Below are 16,591 nucleotides of genomic sequence, written 5' to 3' on the forward strand. Positions count from 1 at the left end.
GTATTAAGTTCATCCCCTCTTCTCCCGCTACTGGTCTTCTGTAAACCCCTCCTGGGTCCACTCCTTCCCTTTATAACCCCTAAGCACCGTTTGTTCTTGGTCATTCGCTGGGACATCGTGGGCTTTCCAATAAACCAAGTTTAGCCCCCCCCCTGCAAGTGTCCAGCTCCTTCCTTCTCGTCGTTTAGCAGCGATCCAGTCCGCAACCAGCACAGCCCGAGGCCTTGCGACGCCGAGGGGCGCTGGCAGGTTATGCAGCGCGGTGTCGGCCTTAACCTCAGCTAGCCGGACTCTGACCTTCTCTGCTCTAGAAGGCTAAATACACGCCGCTGCAATACTCAGCAAACAAAAATGCATATCTGCATTTCTGCTTTTTTTCTACGAAACTCTGAACTCAAAGAAGCACATTTTCAAGGTGTAATAGAAAACTCAGGCAACAGAACTTTGAATAATTAAGCATGTTTATCTATGAGGGATGCTCTCAGAAGCCTTGCTGGTTTCAAGGTAGACAACATCCGCTGCTGTCCCCTCAAACCCCCAGGCAGTCATGCTATCAAAGGCAATCAGGTTGATCAAGCAAAATTTCGCCTCGTTGAATCCACAGTCACTATTCCAGATAAGCTTCTTTTCCACCATATGCTCAGAGATGACAACCAGGATGAGCCATTTCATCACCTTTTTGGTGACTCAGGTGAAGTTGTGACTGCCTGGTAGTTTTCTGGGCCTTCCTTCTTTCCCATTTCCAAGACTGAATTGACATTGACCTTCCTCCAGTCCTCAGGCACCTCTCCTGTTCTCCAAGGTGTTTCAGTGAAGGAGTAGCTTAGCAGTAACATCTGCCAGCTCCCACAGCACTCATGGGTGCATCCCATTGGGGCTCATGGATTTGTGGGCGTCAAGTTTGCCTACTTGATCTCTAACTCAGCTCTCTCAGTACCAAGAGAAAGAAAATCTGGAGACAGGAGGACTTTCTTGGCTTCAAAGTCTGGGATTCCTGAGGGCAGGCTTTAGCAGTAGGAACTGAAAGAAGGCATTCAGTAACTGCTCCTTGTCTTTTGTCACTAGGGCACCCACCTAACCCAGCAGCTGGCACATGTTTTCCCTAGCATTCCTTTTCCTACTGATGTTCTTGAAGAAGCCTTTCTTGTCCTTGATTATATTAGGGTCATAGTCCTTCTTATCTCATCCCTTCATACTCTGACATTCCTACATTCCTCCCAAGAGGCCTGTGCCTTTTTCCACATTCCATAAACTTCTTTATTGGTTTGAATTTTGCCAGAAGCTCCTCGCTTATCCATGCATTTTTCCTCCCTCCTTTCCTTGATTTCTTACTCAAAGGGATGCACCAGTCTTGAGCTTGGAGGATGCAATGCTCTATGAGGGCAGGGTTATCGGGGTCTGTCTGTCCCTGGCAAGCGTTGGTGTCACGGATAGAGGAGCCCTGCTGAGCACTGCCTGTCCAGGTGCCTCAGGCAGGCTGCCAGCCACAGGCAATCTTAGCAAGCAGCTCAGCTCTGGAAGTGAGATCAGCTCTTTGGTGAATTCAGCTCTTTGCTTGCTAAGTGCCGTGGCAGACGCAGGGATGACAGAGGAGAAGAGCTGTACGAGGTTCCACAGATGTGTCTTTATTGGCAGCCTCTGCGAAGGGCAGCAGTGACAGCTCTTCTGCTGAACTGGGCAGAGGCAGGGGTTCATATAGAGTGTAGGGCTTTTGGGAAACAGTCCAATAGTAAGGGTCTAGGTGGATATGATCTATGGTCTTACAGAGACATAACGAGGGTGTGAGGTGGAAGAGGGGTTTCTCGGTCCAGCCATCACGACTAGGCATTTCTTATCTTAGGCAACTGACCCCCAGGGAGGCCTTGCAGGCCCTGTGGCTGCTACAATGCTCGAATATAAACTCTTGGACCCTCCTACCTTGCCCATGGGATTCCTCCAGGTAGCCAAAATTAGCTCTCCTGAAGTCCATGGCTGTAATCCTACTTACTGTCCTGCTTCTTCCACACAAGACCCTACACTCCACCATCTCATGGTCACCACAACCAAGACTACTCCCAGCTCTCATATCCCAAACTTATCCTTCTTTCTTAGTTCAAGGTCCAGCAGCACAGGTCCTTAATGACTCTTCCACCACCCATGTCCAAAAGTTACCATCAGTGCTCAACTTCATCCAGCTGCTCCCTCGATCCTCTGCAGCAGGATAGGAGACACAATCAGAAGGATAAAAGTGAGAACATTTGTGGGTCCAGATAAAGACAGTTTAATACATAAAAAAACAAAACAAAACCAAGATGAAAAAATTATGCAAAAAACCCTCAATTGCTTGCCAGCAGCTGACCAATGCCCAGCCACTCCCTGAGCAAGTGCTGTTCTGGCAAACTTTTTCTGCAGTTTTTATTGCTGCACATGACACCTATATGGTACAGGACAATCCTGTGCTCAGTTGGGGTCAGCTGTCCTGGCTGTGTCCCCTCCTCCCTCCTTGTGCACCCGCAGTGTGATCATTGGTGGGGTGAGAGGAAGAAAAAGCCTTGACTCTCTGCAAGGGCTGCTCAGCAACAGCTGAAACATCCCTGAGTTATCAATGCTGTTTGCATCACAAATCCAAAACACAGCCCCATACCAGCTACTGTGAAGAAAATTAATCAAAAACCTGCACAGAGCTCAAGTCTTTATAAATAAATTAACCCACACTGGATAATTAATTTACATGCTACAGAAGTAACAACAGAGAAGGGTACAGGTGGTACAGAAGGAATTATTCAGGAGGGAAATGCCCCCATTTATTACTATGTATAAAGCTTAAACAGTAGAGGGTGTGTTCCCTCATAGAAACACATCACAAGAGATTAAGTCTATAGACATGTCATTTATGTGTTAATCATTAATGATTTAAATGATTTAAGCCTGTGTAAACCTACAGCAATGTCAACTACAGTTTGCTGATTTCCATAGGCCAAGGTTCAGCAAAGCAGTTACACATATATTTAGATGTATATGTGCCTCTGTGTGTGCATATATATGCATATATATATATACACATACACAGAAACATATTCATTTCTGAATACATACTACATTTACAGGTTAGTTGTCAGATGCATCTTAACCCAAGTGAGGTCTCAGTGCAAAAGGGAAACTGTCAGTTCTGCTCCCAAGGCAAAGCAGAAAAAGTCACAAAAAATGAGGCAATTAAAAGAAGCCATCGTAATACACACAATAGCTCTTAATACATGGATACAGAAGTCTTCCTGAGTGGCAAAACAGCTTTACAGGATGTATTCTATATTCTCCCAAAAATGAAACACCTTTTGAGGTAGGTGTTCCTACACCTATTTCAACAGATGAACAGAAGTGTGAAGCATTTAGGGCAGAGGAGAAGAAAATGCCTCTTACAGCATTGTTGAGTTCACTGTCTAGAAGTGTATGATTTTTTTTCCTCTTGAGGGAAAGAATTTTAAACAATGAGAAATTTTGCTTCAGAAACATAGAGAAAGCAGAGTATATGCAGCATTTCACTGCCAAAATGAGCTGCTTTAGAAAAAACCTTTGATGAGTAATGGCAACATATGTGTTTCACACTGTGCTACAGAAAAATGACAGCAAACCTTATGTCATAAATAAAAGATGATTTCTACTGTCATGTGATGAAAAGTTTTGAAGACTTCCTAATATTAACTGTTCTGGTGAATAACAACCTGTAATTACAGTAACATGGTACTAGAGTCAAATGCAAGGGACTCAAAACTGAAGTCTCAACTAATAATTTAGTTGCCTTTACTGACAAGGAACATGAAATAAGACTGACAAGTGTCTGCATCTCATACACAGGATGCAAAAAGACATTTTTTAAATTCAAGCTTTCATTTTCCCCAAATGTCAGGAGTCAATCTAAAACAAAAAAACGCAGCACACAGTGAGAAAAGTAACTACTTTTTTTCTTTTAATATAGATGTAGTACAGAATGTTTAATTACAGCAGGACAGTGCTTCCAGTTAAATAAAATTAAAAACCTTTATTTTCCCCAAATATAAAATTACTAAATTAATGTCTTAAAAGAATAAGAATATGGAAAAAGCTTTAAATTATACCACCATTTACCACAGTAACCATGATTACCAATTACATACTCCATTGCTTTGGCAAAAAAGGTTTTTTTTTAATAACTGCATATAAACCTAACATAGCAAAGACTGTATACATCTTTATATTGCACTTATTTATATACAGGGATAAATGAACTGTAGTCTGCATATACTTGGAATGAGCAAATTTTCAAAAGAAACTGAAAGCAGAATGGTAAGAGCAGGTATGAATATTAAAAAAATGCTTAGAAATGTAATACATTTATGTACAGACTGTACGGACTGTATTAACAAACCATATGTACATAACAATTTACTACTATTGATATTTTAGTATAACTCAATGTTCATTAATACAGACCTTTGGTTGTATTTAGTTGTTCAGTAAGACCTAAGCTTGCATACCTCCAAAATGCAACAAGGTATAAAATAAAGCACAACAATTTGCCAAATGGTACAAAAACTACTATTGTCAGTTCCATTAAACCCCAAAAACTAGTGTCTCTGTCTAGCCCCAAAATAGTTCTTGTACTTGGAATCTCTATGTGCCATACACAAAAAGAACACCTGAATGTTACATATCTGCAAAATTACATCCCACAACACTTTTTTTGTAATGTGCAATTCATCTTAATAATACTTTCTAACAAAAAACAGAAACTAGCTTCATAATTTTCCAACACACACTTCTGCAATGACATTGTGAACAATTTTAAATTTTACCAGCAAGATTAAAAAATATATATGTGTGCCTCCCTTACTCTAAAAGACTATTACCAGTAACTGCTATTTGCTAAGTGTGCTCAGACATTCGTATGAACTACGCAGTTTGCATGTGCCCAACATTTAGCTTCGAGGTCATCCTGAGTTTGCACACAGTGAAGCAAATCCACAAACTTCAAAAGAAACAAACATACTTTCTTTTACAAAACAATCATGCAACTGAAGAAGAACTGGGCATCCCGTGAACTGTTGTGCTTGTCGGAGTCCCACTTATGGCGTTGAAAATGTGCAGTGAGTTGGGCATGACACTGGCCTTTTCTTCCACTGGAGTAATCTTAAAATGAAAGACAGGTATTTAGCAAAATGTTTCAAAATGTATTATTTATGTATTTATTTTTATGCTTCAAAATGGCACAGGCATGTCTAAAACAGCTAACCAATTTCTTGATGTGCTGCTCATTGACTCAGCCTCCCAGTACTTTTTCAACTGCACAAAACTTTTTGGAAATGGTTACTCTTTTCGGCCATCTCCTAGATTTAGGAGAAGTTACTTCTCCAATATCAGTTCTCCTAACTCACTGTCCTCTGCAGAGGATGTTTGGACAGTTTCTATCATTCCTCCTGTTAACTTTCAAAATGAGTTTCATAGTGACAACAAGCTAACTTTTTGCCCTTTTTTGGTTTTCCTTTTTTTGACTTAGAGGTATGATTTGACATTTCTCACAAAAACTATCAAAACACTGCAAAGATTTCATTCTTAACAGCTATAAACAAATTGATGCTAAAATTAGAAATACCACAAAAAAAGGAATTATATACAGATTAGACAAACTAATAGAACAGAAGTAGAGAAAACTAATTACCATCCCATCTGATCATATTGGCAAGCAGCAGAGGAGAAAAAAAAAAATCTGTTAAGATTCTTTTATGCATTTTTATAACAAATTTTTTGCAGTTCTTAAGACCTTGTATGGTTACATTACAGCTAATAGTTTATTCAGTGATGCAAAGCTCTTTTTCCCAAAACAGCAATAGGCAGATACATAAAGGAGACATTTAAAAAATTTAAGTGAAGACCTTCATGTTTCTAAGCCTTCAGGGGAATTATCAGTCTAACTGACAAAAAACCAAAACCCTAAAGCAAAACTACCAACAACATGGCATGTTTTAATTATGCACAACTAATTACATTTGCATAAGAACACAGTAGTAGGCTTATAGTACATATTACTGCAGTCAGTGCTGTTCTTTCATATTCTGTTCACAGTATCTTAAGGATATCAGTTGTTTGTCTAAATGTAAACCAAGAGAGGTAGGGGCAATGTGATTTACACCTGAAGTTCCAGGACATGCTTTTTCTTATCACCAATCTTTGGAAACTCACACATGTTAGCATTTTTTAAACGTCTACATCTTCCACTGAGTTCAATGTACTTTTTCTTCTGTACAAATTTTCATTATATTCTTTTCTTGTATCAGGGAAATGCTAATCTTGCATTTATCATTAAATTCTTTGACCAAAACACTTGCCTGTCCTTTCCAAAGGGGTATTATGTATTGCTGTCTAATTCTCTCATGTACCTTGTTCATCTCAATCAGCTTTCCAATCAGTTATCCTCCATTCCAAATCCTCCTCTGCTTATCAATAAATCACACTGAAATATAGTCCAACTTCTGCTAGCTAAGCAAATTCTTTTTCTGTTCCACAAATCTTTCAAAACTGTTTTCCTCTACTACTGTTTTTTATTAAAAAAACAAACCCAACCACATAATTCTGGAATGGTATCACTATCACTTCCTATAAATTTTGTTTCACAATGTCTTTTATTGATGGTAGCTAAAGAGTTATGTCATAAGCTCTTCTCTGTGACAGGATATCAAAATAGGTGAAGGAAAATAAAGCCAATGTGCTTCATCATAATTATATAATATCACACATCATAGTTATATAATATCACAGAGCTACTCAGAACACAGTACCTGAGAAACCACATTGGGAAATAATGGAAAGCAAGAAAGCATGTGAAGTGAGCTTTAGACAAGTGGCACGTTTTTGAACAGAAAAAAGTTCCCCATAAAAGTTTTGGGTACCATCTAAGCAAAGGTTGAATAAAGGCAAACCTCTCTTAAGAATTAGAAACCATTCTATGTTTCTGGAAAAAGGTTTTAAAAGTAACAGTGCATGAAAGAAAACAGGGCTGAAGTGATGAATATGATGAATAAAAATGTCAAGCATGCAGGGATCAAGCACTGAACTTCAGCTCTTCCTGTCCTCCTGGAAATAATATCTTTTCCTTTGAACTCATGAGACATTTCTACCATGGAACCCAGATGCAAAGGTTCATCTCACTCCACAAAAGTTCTGGGTTTCCTTCCCCACATATTTCTAGCTTGTCAGTATTGGACTTCCCTCAAGAAAATGTATTGGAATATCTCTTGAAAGACATTTAACTCTTTGTTGCAAAAGCAATTATTTACACCTCCAAAATCAAAGAAGAAAAGGCTAAACTTGCGGATGGTATATATTAACTTAATTACATTTGTTTTATCTTAACTGCAGTCTTCCTTGCCTACAAAAAACTAGGCTGGGAATACACAAGCAAATATAAATAAAACCAAACTGGGAAATACACAAGCCAGAAAAGTGAAGGTCCACCATCTCATGACAGGCTTATACTCCCACAGAAAGAAAAAAAAAGAAACAATCCTTTTGTGTAAAGCATCCCATACATTTCCCCTACTCTTTCCACATTATAGTTACATTCTGAATGATAGCATGCATAATTTCATTTCAGCACATACTTGTTCATGCATTATTTCAGAAAGCTCTTTTGCCATTTCTCTGTAGTTTGCCTTCATTTCTTCTTGATATTCCAACTGATCTTCCTTTATCAGTCGTTCATTTACACCCAGAGCATGCCCACAGGCTTCAACAAATTGCCTGATTTGGAGAAAATAAGAAAGTTCTCAAATAGAAATCCAAATGATTGATTTAAAATGTCAGCTTAAAGTACGTTATTAATGAATCAGAACACTTTAAAAGTTGCAAGTTTCAAAAGGAATTTTTATGAGTCTTGGGGAAAAAGGTCCATTTTTTTTCCCTCTCTCCAATCCCCAAGAATTCCCAAACCTTCCATGCCATACCTAAAAACTTCTTTTAGGAGCTTTACTTTATTGTCTGGATATCTTTTGGTGTTAGTGTCATCTAAGAAAGCTCTTGCATATGCTAATGGACCAGCATTAACCTAAAAAGAACAAGAATTTAAAAACAGTCAGATATCAGACATACTGTCTTAGCAATAGCAGGACCTACAGGCATTTATTGCATTTGATTTTCCTATGAGAATACATTGATTTCAAAAAAGCTGGACTTAGAAAAAAGAAAACTACTCAAGATGGAGCATTAAAGCAGGAAAGGTCTCTCCAGTGCTATAAACCTGTCCTGGCACAAAGAAACCACTTCAATGATGTGGTGAAGTAACTGCAGATACTGCCAATCTGTCATCTCTGCTATGAAATGAGGGTGGGAAAATGAGATAACCTACTACTGTTTGGTCTGTGTATCTATTGAAAACAGATTTGCAAGCTGAGAATTCTGCAAAAACCTGCAGAAGTTTAATTGTGCTCTTAGGGCAGCTACAGGAGAAGTGGTTTCAGTGACTTATGACTCATCCTTATTATTCCTTCATATTATCAACAAGAGCCTCTCCCTTCTCATCCCATAATACCAGCTTACAACTTACTGATTCTGGAACCTTGGTTTGGTTTTTTTCCCTTTTCTGCTGAATGAGACAGCTGGTCATATCAGATGACCGAACAGTTTCTTTGTTTCCAATCAATTTAAAATAATAGAGCAGCACATTTGTCACTGCATTTTTTGAAGATCCTTTCCATACTGACTTGTAGGTGCTACACCTGCTTCAGGTACCCATTCTGGTGAATCTGATGGCTTCTTTATACATTCCACTTCCTGCTTGCCTCAGGCAAAAAGGCACACACAATGAGATTTTCTATGATTATTTTTTTCCTATATGTTATCACTCATTCTTTATCTCCATAGGGCTCTTACAAAAATGTCCTAGACCTACTGTGGGCAGACCTACAGCTAGACAAAATATGCCAATTTATCTTCAGGTTCATCTATTATCTTCTAGCAGTTTCAGCTTTTCACCAAAATCTGGTGGGGCTTGGAATGCAACATATTCCAGAGATGAATCTTAATTCTTTTGTGCAACTGTCTCTGATCAGTTGTTTATATTAAATACTTTTATTTCTTTTCCTATTCATGGAATAACTGCAGAGAGTGAGCATTTTTCTAATTTAGGGCACTGTTGAATGTGCAGAATAGAAACCAACTATAAAGTGCAGAATAGAAACCAACTATAAAATGCTACTAATATAATTTTTCAAGGACAGAAGCAAATGAAACTTTATGGCAAAGCTCTTACCTGAACACTGACACTTCCCTGTAGCTTCAGCTGCAATTTGATCATATCAACTTCAGCTGAAGAGCAAAGCTGCCTAAGCTCTGCAACTTTTTTACTCATTTCATCAATGGCTACTTCAATGGGGTTTAAATCAGTGTGGTGCTGGTACATCACTGGAATGCGCTTTTTCACATACGGGAAGCAATGTATGGCTGTGGACAGAAACAAGTTTAACACAGTCAGGAAAAGATTTTTTAATAAGGTGTGCTTTGAGAGAATCTTACACTAAATCTCATTTTGATGTAATCAGCTGCCCAATTTAATAACTTATATAATTATAAATATTGCCAAATGGACCAGGAGGCAAGACACTGAAATGTAAATATGCACAGTGTTACATGCATTACAGCAAAGAAAGATCACTGTCATTACTGCTACTAATATAACCACCAGAAATAAACCACTGGAACTTAATTTATTGGAGAACCCTGAAAAGAATTGCTTAACATTCACAAATCTCAAAGAAGAGAAGAATCAAAAATAGTGAAGCTTTATTTTCTATTTCCTCACAAGTACTGGCTATGGACAGCTATAAAGTCACTTTTTATTATAAAGTCACTTTATTATTATAAAGTAACTTATTTGTTTCTACAACTATATTAATACAGAAACTCATACTTAACAGAGACAAAACACAAGATAGTCTTTGTCTAAGAAAAAGGAAAGCCAGAGTCCAGATTCAGAATTCTGAAAGCTTAAGGAAAAGGAGATAATTATTTTGAGGATTCCTCACTGAAGAAATCAACCTGGAAAACCTAGTTGTGGCCAAAAATATGACAAGGATTTTAGCTGATAGCTATAAAGGAGTTAGTTAAGTGAAATGAAAAACCCATACAGAACAAAATAAGACCATTTGAACTAATGCTTCCAGTGAAAGCATTCCATTCCATCAGTACCTGTCAAAATAGTCCTTCGCTTACACTGCTCCTCTACCCCTCCTTGTCTTTTACCACCTTGAGTAAAAGGCATCTCAAACATGAAGCGACGAATATTATGAGTCCTTTCAAAGTCTGTTTTTCTCTCCTGCAGCTCCTTTTCTTCAAAGTATGGAACTACATGCGTAACTTGAATATATGCATATTTTGAATCTAAATCCTTAGGATTTACCTTAAAAACAGGACAAAAAAAATCAAATAGCTACATTGTGAATAAAGTGGATCTAATAGTAGTCACACAACTTCCAGAAATTAAATTCAGTCTCTTAACCTCTAAATTATTGAAAACATGGGAAATGTTCATGCTTTCACAGGAGTTTTCTGTATTCAGTTTTTAACTATTAGGAAGAAAGACAGCCAGATGCATTACAGTGCACTGTGGATTTTTTGGTTTGTTTGGTTTTTGGAGGTTTTTAACCGCTCATAATTATGAAACCCAGCCCTTTCATCAAGTCCTCCTCTCCTTTTAAAGTTCCAATATTGAAATGCCCACCATTTCTGCATTTAAAGGCCAAAATGCACAGAAATTTTTGAATCAAGGATTCAAATGGATCCTTATCAAGGAACAAAAAGAGCCATGAAATTATACTAAGAGGAAGTCACCATAAAGTAAAGGGTGAGGTGTGGAAAAGGGAAGAACTTCCAAACAATGACTGTGCATGAATGGGCAAGAAATATAGCTAAAGTTAACCCAGAATAAGATCATAATCCAAATTTGTTCTAAGATACAATTACTGTTTTGAGAGGTAACACTACAGAAATTAAGCTTTTTGGTTGCTCTAAAAGGCATACTTAGTAGGAGATAACATTCCTCTTGTGCCTTTCCAACAGCAGAGCTTTTAGATGCAGGTGTTTGTGTGCCAAATGAGAAACAGCCAGTGAGTCCACAATATTTCAAGTAAACTAGTGAAAGCAGTATATTATAATTTTTTAGAGAGAATAAAGATCATACTTTGCCAGAATCCTGAATCATTTTGACATTTTCAGCTCCAAATTTGTCAGAGTAGAGTTTCTGGAGTCTTTGGGAAATTTCTGAGAGAGGTGTGAGTTTAGGCTCTTTATAGATATATTCCTTTCCATCTTCATCCTCAAAGAAACCCTGTAAAAAATAAAGTAATAAAAATCTTGGGGAATAAAACATAACGGAAATGACTAAGATGGATATAATGTGTGTGGTTCAAAGGAAATATAAACATTTAACATTAGTATTCAAGCAAACATAAATAGACAGAAATTAAAATCTAAGTAAAAAGATTTTCTAAGAGAATTAAAAAAACAACAGAAAAATGTAATTCTCTACTACAACATGAGCGAAAGATAATGGAAACACAGAGTTTAAATTTTAAAAGTTTGTAGCAATTCTATGGTGTGACAAGCCTTTGAGATAAGTTTCTTTCACTTTTACTTAAAAGTGAACTTGCAGCACTGTTTCACTTGCCAAAATTGGTAGCCTTGCCCAACAGGACTATCTGTTTCACAAGTGACTATTTTGGCAGAAGTTTATATTAAAATAATCTGAAAATTTTCTTTAAGTAGTTATAAAAAAATCCACAAGATGAAATATAATTATGCAAAGATCTTAATTTTATGATGTACTATTGGTATATACTTCTTTATTTTATTACACACAGTACTGTTTTTAAAACCTCACCTAAATGTACAATACATGGAAAGTGAAACAGTTCGTTGGTTTAAAACAACAAGCCATGTTGAGTTCATGTTTAAAACCAGAAAATAAATATTTTTGTCATAAATGAAACAGACAAAATAGAAAAGCACAACATATCATGTATAAACACAGGCTAGATTGACAAAAATACCCACACCAAACTAAGGTGAAATGCAGTAGTTGGTACTGCATTGCTTGCTTTGTAAGCAGTTACTGTAATTACCTCAACATCTGTCTCACTGTCTGTAAACTGGTATTGCTATAAAGTCATAAAAGACAACAGAATACATGTAAAATTATACTGCTCAGAGTATTTTACAATTCTCCATGCTCAGCTGGACAATTAAGCAACTGGGCTATGCATGTAGAGAGTGTTTTACTGGATACTGCGTGATACCATAGGGATACAGAGGCATTCTAGACACGGACCAGAGGATGTGAAGCTGCCCAATACACAGCCAGAAGTTTGGTTTGAAGCATGCAATACTGATGCATAGAAAAGAGTGATCTGTTCTCTAAATGGAGCTCGATGTTACTTTTGGACTTGCAATGGCTATTAATGCATACCAATCTAAGAAGCAGCCTTGCAAACCACACCGTAGCACTACAGACATTAAGTCAATGCATTGCTAAAAACTGACATTACAGAAAACTTACCGCTGCCTTAAGGTAGTAAACAAAAGAAGAAAAAAGGAAAAAAGGCAAAAAAATTTACTGAGGAAAATTATAAGACTTTTACTGGAATTGATAGATGTTTTAAAAATAAGTTACTGATGGTGTTTCTTTATTTCATATAGAACACATTCCTTGTGCTTTTTATGTCACTGTATCAATACAGATGATGAAAGAGTAAACCTTGCAAAATAAATTCAGGTTTTTTTCACTGCATAGAGCAGGCCAGTGAAAGGAACACTCACTTGTCCAAAGAATGCTACCCTGAAATAAGTTCCCAGCAGCCTCTTGCCTGTATGCATAACTTCAGTAACTTTGCTGTATGCTCGATGAAGGGTGTCATATAAGTGAGCAAGCCTCTAAAAGTAAAAGAAAACAATAATAAGGGAAAAGAACAAAGCACAACTTTCCTATCTTAAAATAATAAATTATGTCCTTGTAGCCAGTAACAACTGAAAACATTCTTTTATTGAATGGTTGTATTAGGTTTAGCATTTGTATCAGGATGACAATATGTAAGACTAATTTTTAATTATTTATATTTAAAGAAAAAATAATTATTTAAAATGAAAACAAACATTTCAACACATTCAGACTTCAGTTACAATTTCAATACTCTTATTATGTGATGTACAATGTGCATGCAGTTAGACTTGAAAATTCAGGATTTTTTTCTTGCTCAAATTTACATTTGATGAATTAAGTACCTCAAAATCTCTCCGTTTTTCATAAATGGGAATTATAAGCTTATATATATCAGCAATGAGTTCATAGCGTTCTGCCTTCCAGAGTCCATCAGCACACTGCTCCAACAATTCCATCAGCACATCCTAGATTTGGATACACATTTAGAACAAGTCAGTACTCATCAAAAGCACAGCAAATAATTATACCAAAATTCTTCCCAGTGAAAAGGGAAATCTTGCCTCAAAACAGAATTATGTACACTTTGTAATTTAAGTTATTGTGGCCATCAAAAAATGCTAAAAGGAAACAAAACAATACAGAATGGTCTGAGGTTACACACATAGTCCTCCTATTTAGAAACAGCATGTATCTTTTGGATATTTTTGAAACTTCTTTGGACCTTCTTCTACCACTCTTGCATCACAGTGGTGAAGCGAGAAGCTGGAAAAGCTCCTTTCATGCTTAGAAGCTACTCTATTCCACCTCCTTCTTCCCTTTGGAAGGGGACTAAGTCAGCTTAAAGACATCACTAAGAAAATCAATTTTTAACACTGCGAGCACAGACTAAAGAATGGTACCCTTATCCCTTATCCTGTAACAGACCTTAAAATACTTCCTCCTTTCCCCCACTCATTGTGGAGCTGTGCAGACTCCTCAGTACCTCCATTCTCAGCAGCCAAGTGGTGACAAGTGACAAACCAGTGTCACTGCTGGACCACAAGGGCTGTCCACAAACACTGGTTTATGACACAAGTCTTAATTCAGACACCAGAGGGCATCCAGATGTAGCAAAGTAAAATTTTGTTTACAAAAGGAAAAGAACATGAAGAGCACAAGCTTCAAGCAGGAGAGCTGATAGGAAGGAGCAAAAGAACACAACATTTTTTGAGCCACATGTCTCAATATTTGTCCATTCTCATGGGAAAAGTTCCATATATGCAATCAGTTTCCCTTGACACCTGTGAGCACAGCCTCTTGCTCTTGGTGGTGCTTCTCTTGGAAAAGTCTGATTCTTCGACTAACCACTTTAGGAGCTGGACTTTCTTGAGTTTCTTGACACCTGTCTTGACTTTTGGGGGTCAGTGCTGGGCACAAGGTTAGAGATGGGGTTCCACAAATGCCAGCATAAAAGGGAAAAGAACTCCCTTCCCTCTGCTTCTTGAGTCAATCCTCTGAAACACATCACAGCCTGCATTGGCTTTTGTTTCCACAAAGCCACACTGATGATTCCCATTCAACAGGCACTCCACTAGAAACTTCCAGGTCTTTCTGCAGAGCTGCGGCTTGGCCTGTACTGAGATTTTTTTTGCTCTTTTTTTTTTAAAGGTGCAGGGCTTTGCACTTGTCTTTGTACAGCCTTGAGAGGACACTGTGTTCCTGCAAGGCTCCTTCATTTACCCATCTGCAAATCAGGACAATGCCTCTCATGGAATGTCACAGGCAAACAACTGTTTTGGTGAAATGCACACAGTAGCCTTGTTAAAAAGCAAAATCCCAAATGAACTTTTTGGCTAGCTTAGGTAACCCTGACCTCACACAGAATTCTTTTAAAATGAGAACTAAATCGAGAATCCCAAAATTTCAATTTTTTAAAAATGAGAATCTATGGAAGTCTTCAGATTTTAACTAGGAAGAGGTTTTATAAACTGGAGAGTATGAAAGATATTTTAATCCCTTTAGAAACATGAAGGGATTCTCTCTGATCCTCCAATACTTGTAAATGCTCCTTTAGAAATTAAAATAACTAGCAAAAAGGGAAATATCAAGTTTTAAGGGAAGAAATTCCATATGGCTTGTTACCATGTATAGGAAAAATTCTCATCAGAGCATCATTTTGCTAAGTAGTAGTAAAATACAACTTGAAAGATGTTTCTGCTTTTTCACTTCTGTACCAAATTGATCTCATTTTTTTCTCAGACAATACAGTTCTGCTTACTTATGAACACACTGAGGAAACACTCCATTTATGAATATGTTCCTGCTCATGAAGGAACAGGCCTACCTGTTCAGAAGCACTTCCGAAATTATTTTTAGTCTGCTAAAGCCAAACAGTTCTTCCCTATTGTTACTCTTATTATTATTACTATTTCTCCCCTATTATTCCTTTTCCCATGTTTCAGCTAACTTTCAGAATTTATCTGAAAAATAGTAATTTTTTTCAATATTTCATCAGTTAGAGTACTACATGGTTAAGTTTAGAAAGGGTTGCATGCAGGGAAAAATTAAAATTGGCTTGGTTTGATCCTTCTGCAAGCTGTACAGGCTTATATTTTCACTCTTGGCTTACTTCCGTTCCACGGAAACACTGAGAGATGGAAATAAATTTGTGTAGGGTTCAATGACCCAGAAAAATCAGTATATTCTTTTTGCAGGGAGTGACTAATGAAAACGAGAATAAAGACATTCCAATGTTTTAAAAAATGCATAATAATTTAACTCTGACAAATGGTCTGGCAGGAAAACAGTGACAGAAATTTCCAACAAAACTTTCCATCAGCAGTAGTCACTAGAATTCCTGATCTTCAATAACTTAGAGCAGCTTGCATTTTGCTTTGAGTAGCATGCTAAAATTCATGCTGGATCAGAAGAATCAATGAATTTTAAAAAGACAGCACAAAAACTGAAAAAAAAATACAACCAAAAACCAATTTGTACACTCAAGTAATATTGTCATACAGCTTTACCATACACTAATTAAAACACAAAAGAAAATATTTTTTTTGGTACAACTACACTTACAAACCAGAGGGTTTTCCAACATGACTGCTGCCAATTGTGGTCTGCCCCTCTCTGCCACAACTATACCAGCAAATACAAGTGCAGACAGCTTTTCATGAGCAAGATTATTAACATTTTCATATAGGCTGCTCACTAGTAAAATTTACTGTAGAGTTTGCACAGATGGATCAGCAAACACACAAGGAGTGAAACTTAAGCCAGAAGAAACACATGGACATGAGTCTGGTGTCAGTAAAACTACTTTCATTGTTATGGCATATTTGCTTTGGGAAATTGTAAACAGCAGAAAACCAATGAACACATTTTCATGATTTCTGGTGGAGTAATACTTTAAATCCAAGTCAGATTTTGCTAACTCTAATAAGTAACCCACATTAGTGTTCATCCTGTCAACTAGAATAAACCCCCAATTTGCTTTTATTCCAGAAGTGCAATAAAAGGTGAGTTGATGTGCTAGCACTGTATTTAAAATACATGCATACGGTAAATTCTCTAAATCTGGGCCATCTCACAGAATTTTTTTATTTCAGCTTTACGGTACAAATATCTGATCAGAAAACAATTGTTGTATCCCTTATATCAGTAATTCTCCAG

The 16,591-nt window shown here is 37.2% G+C and overlaps 1 protein-coding gene across 14 annotated transcripts in view; it reads right to left on the minus strand.

Annotated features, from left to right (window-relative positions):
• Window positions 1-3,920: 3,920 nt before the first annotated feature.
• The window catches only part of DOCK9 (dedicator of cytokinesis 9), a 113,120-nt gene continuing 100,449 nt past the window's right edge, over window positions 3,921-16,591 (minus strand). For 10 of the 14 annotated variants that reach the window (XM_063149587.1, XM_063149584.1, XM_063149580.1 and 7 more), the window contains 8 exons: window positions 13,279-13,401; window positions 12,817-12,930; window positions 11,183-11,329; window positions 10,192-10,402; window positions 9,257-9,447; window positions 7,953-8,053; window positions 7,611-7,749; window positions 3,921-5,142 (listed from right to left, as the gene is read on the minus strand). In XM_063149587.1, coding sequence (XP_063005657.1) covers window positions 5,020-5,142; window positions 7,611-7,749; window positions 7,953-8,053; window positions 9,257-9,447; window positions 10,192-10,402; window positions 11,183-11,329; window positions 12,817-12,930; window positions 13,279-13,401 — 1,149 coding nt within the window. In that variant the 3' untranslated portion in view covers window positions 3,921-5,019. Of the gene's footprint in view, window positions 5,143-7,610; window positions 7,750-7,952; window positions 8,054-9,256; window positions 9,448-10,191; window positions 10,403-11,182; window positions 11,330-12,122; window positions 12,159-12,810; window positions 12,931-13,278; window positions 13,402-16,591 lie in introns of all 14 variants that reach the window. The other 4 variants (XM_063149590.1, XM_063149591.1, XM_063149589.1 and 1 more) reach the window with 2 other exon arrangements.

This window comes from Melospiza melodia, chromosome 2 (genome assembly GCF_035770615.1).
Source record: "Melospiza melodia melodia isolate bMelMel2 chromosome 2, bMelMel2.pri, whole genome shotgun sequence".
Lineage (NCBI taxonomy): Eukaryota > Metazoa > Chordata > Aves > Passeriformes > Passerellidae > Melospiza > Melospiza melodia.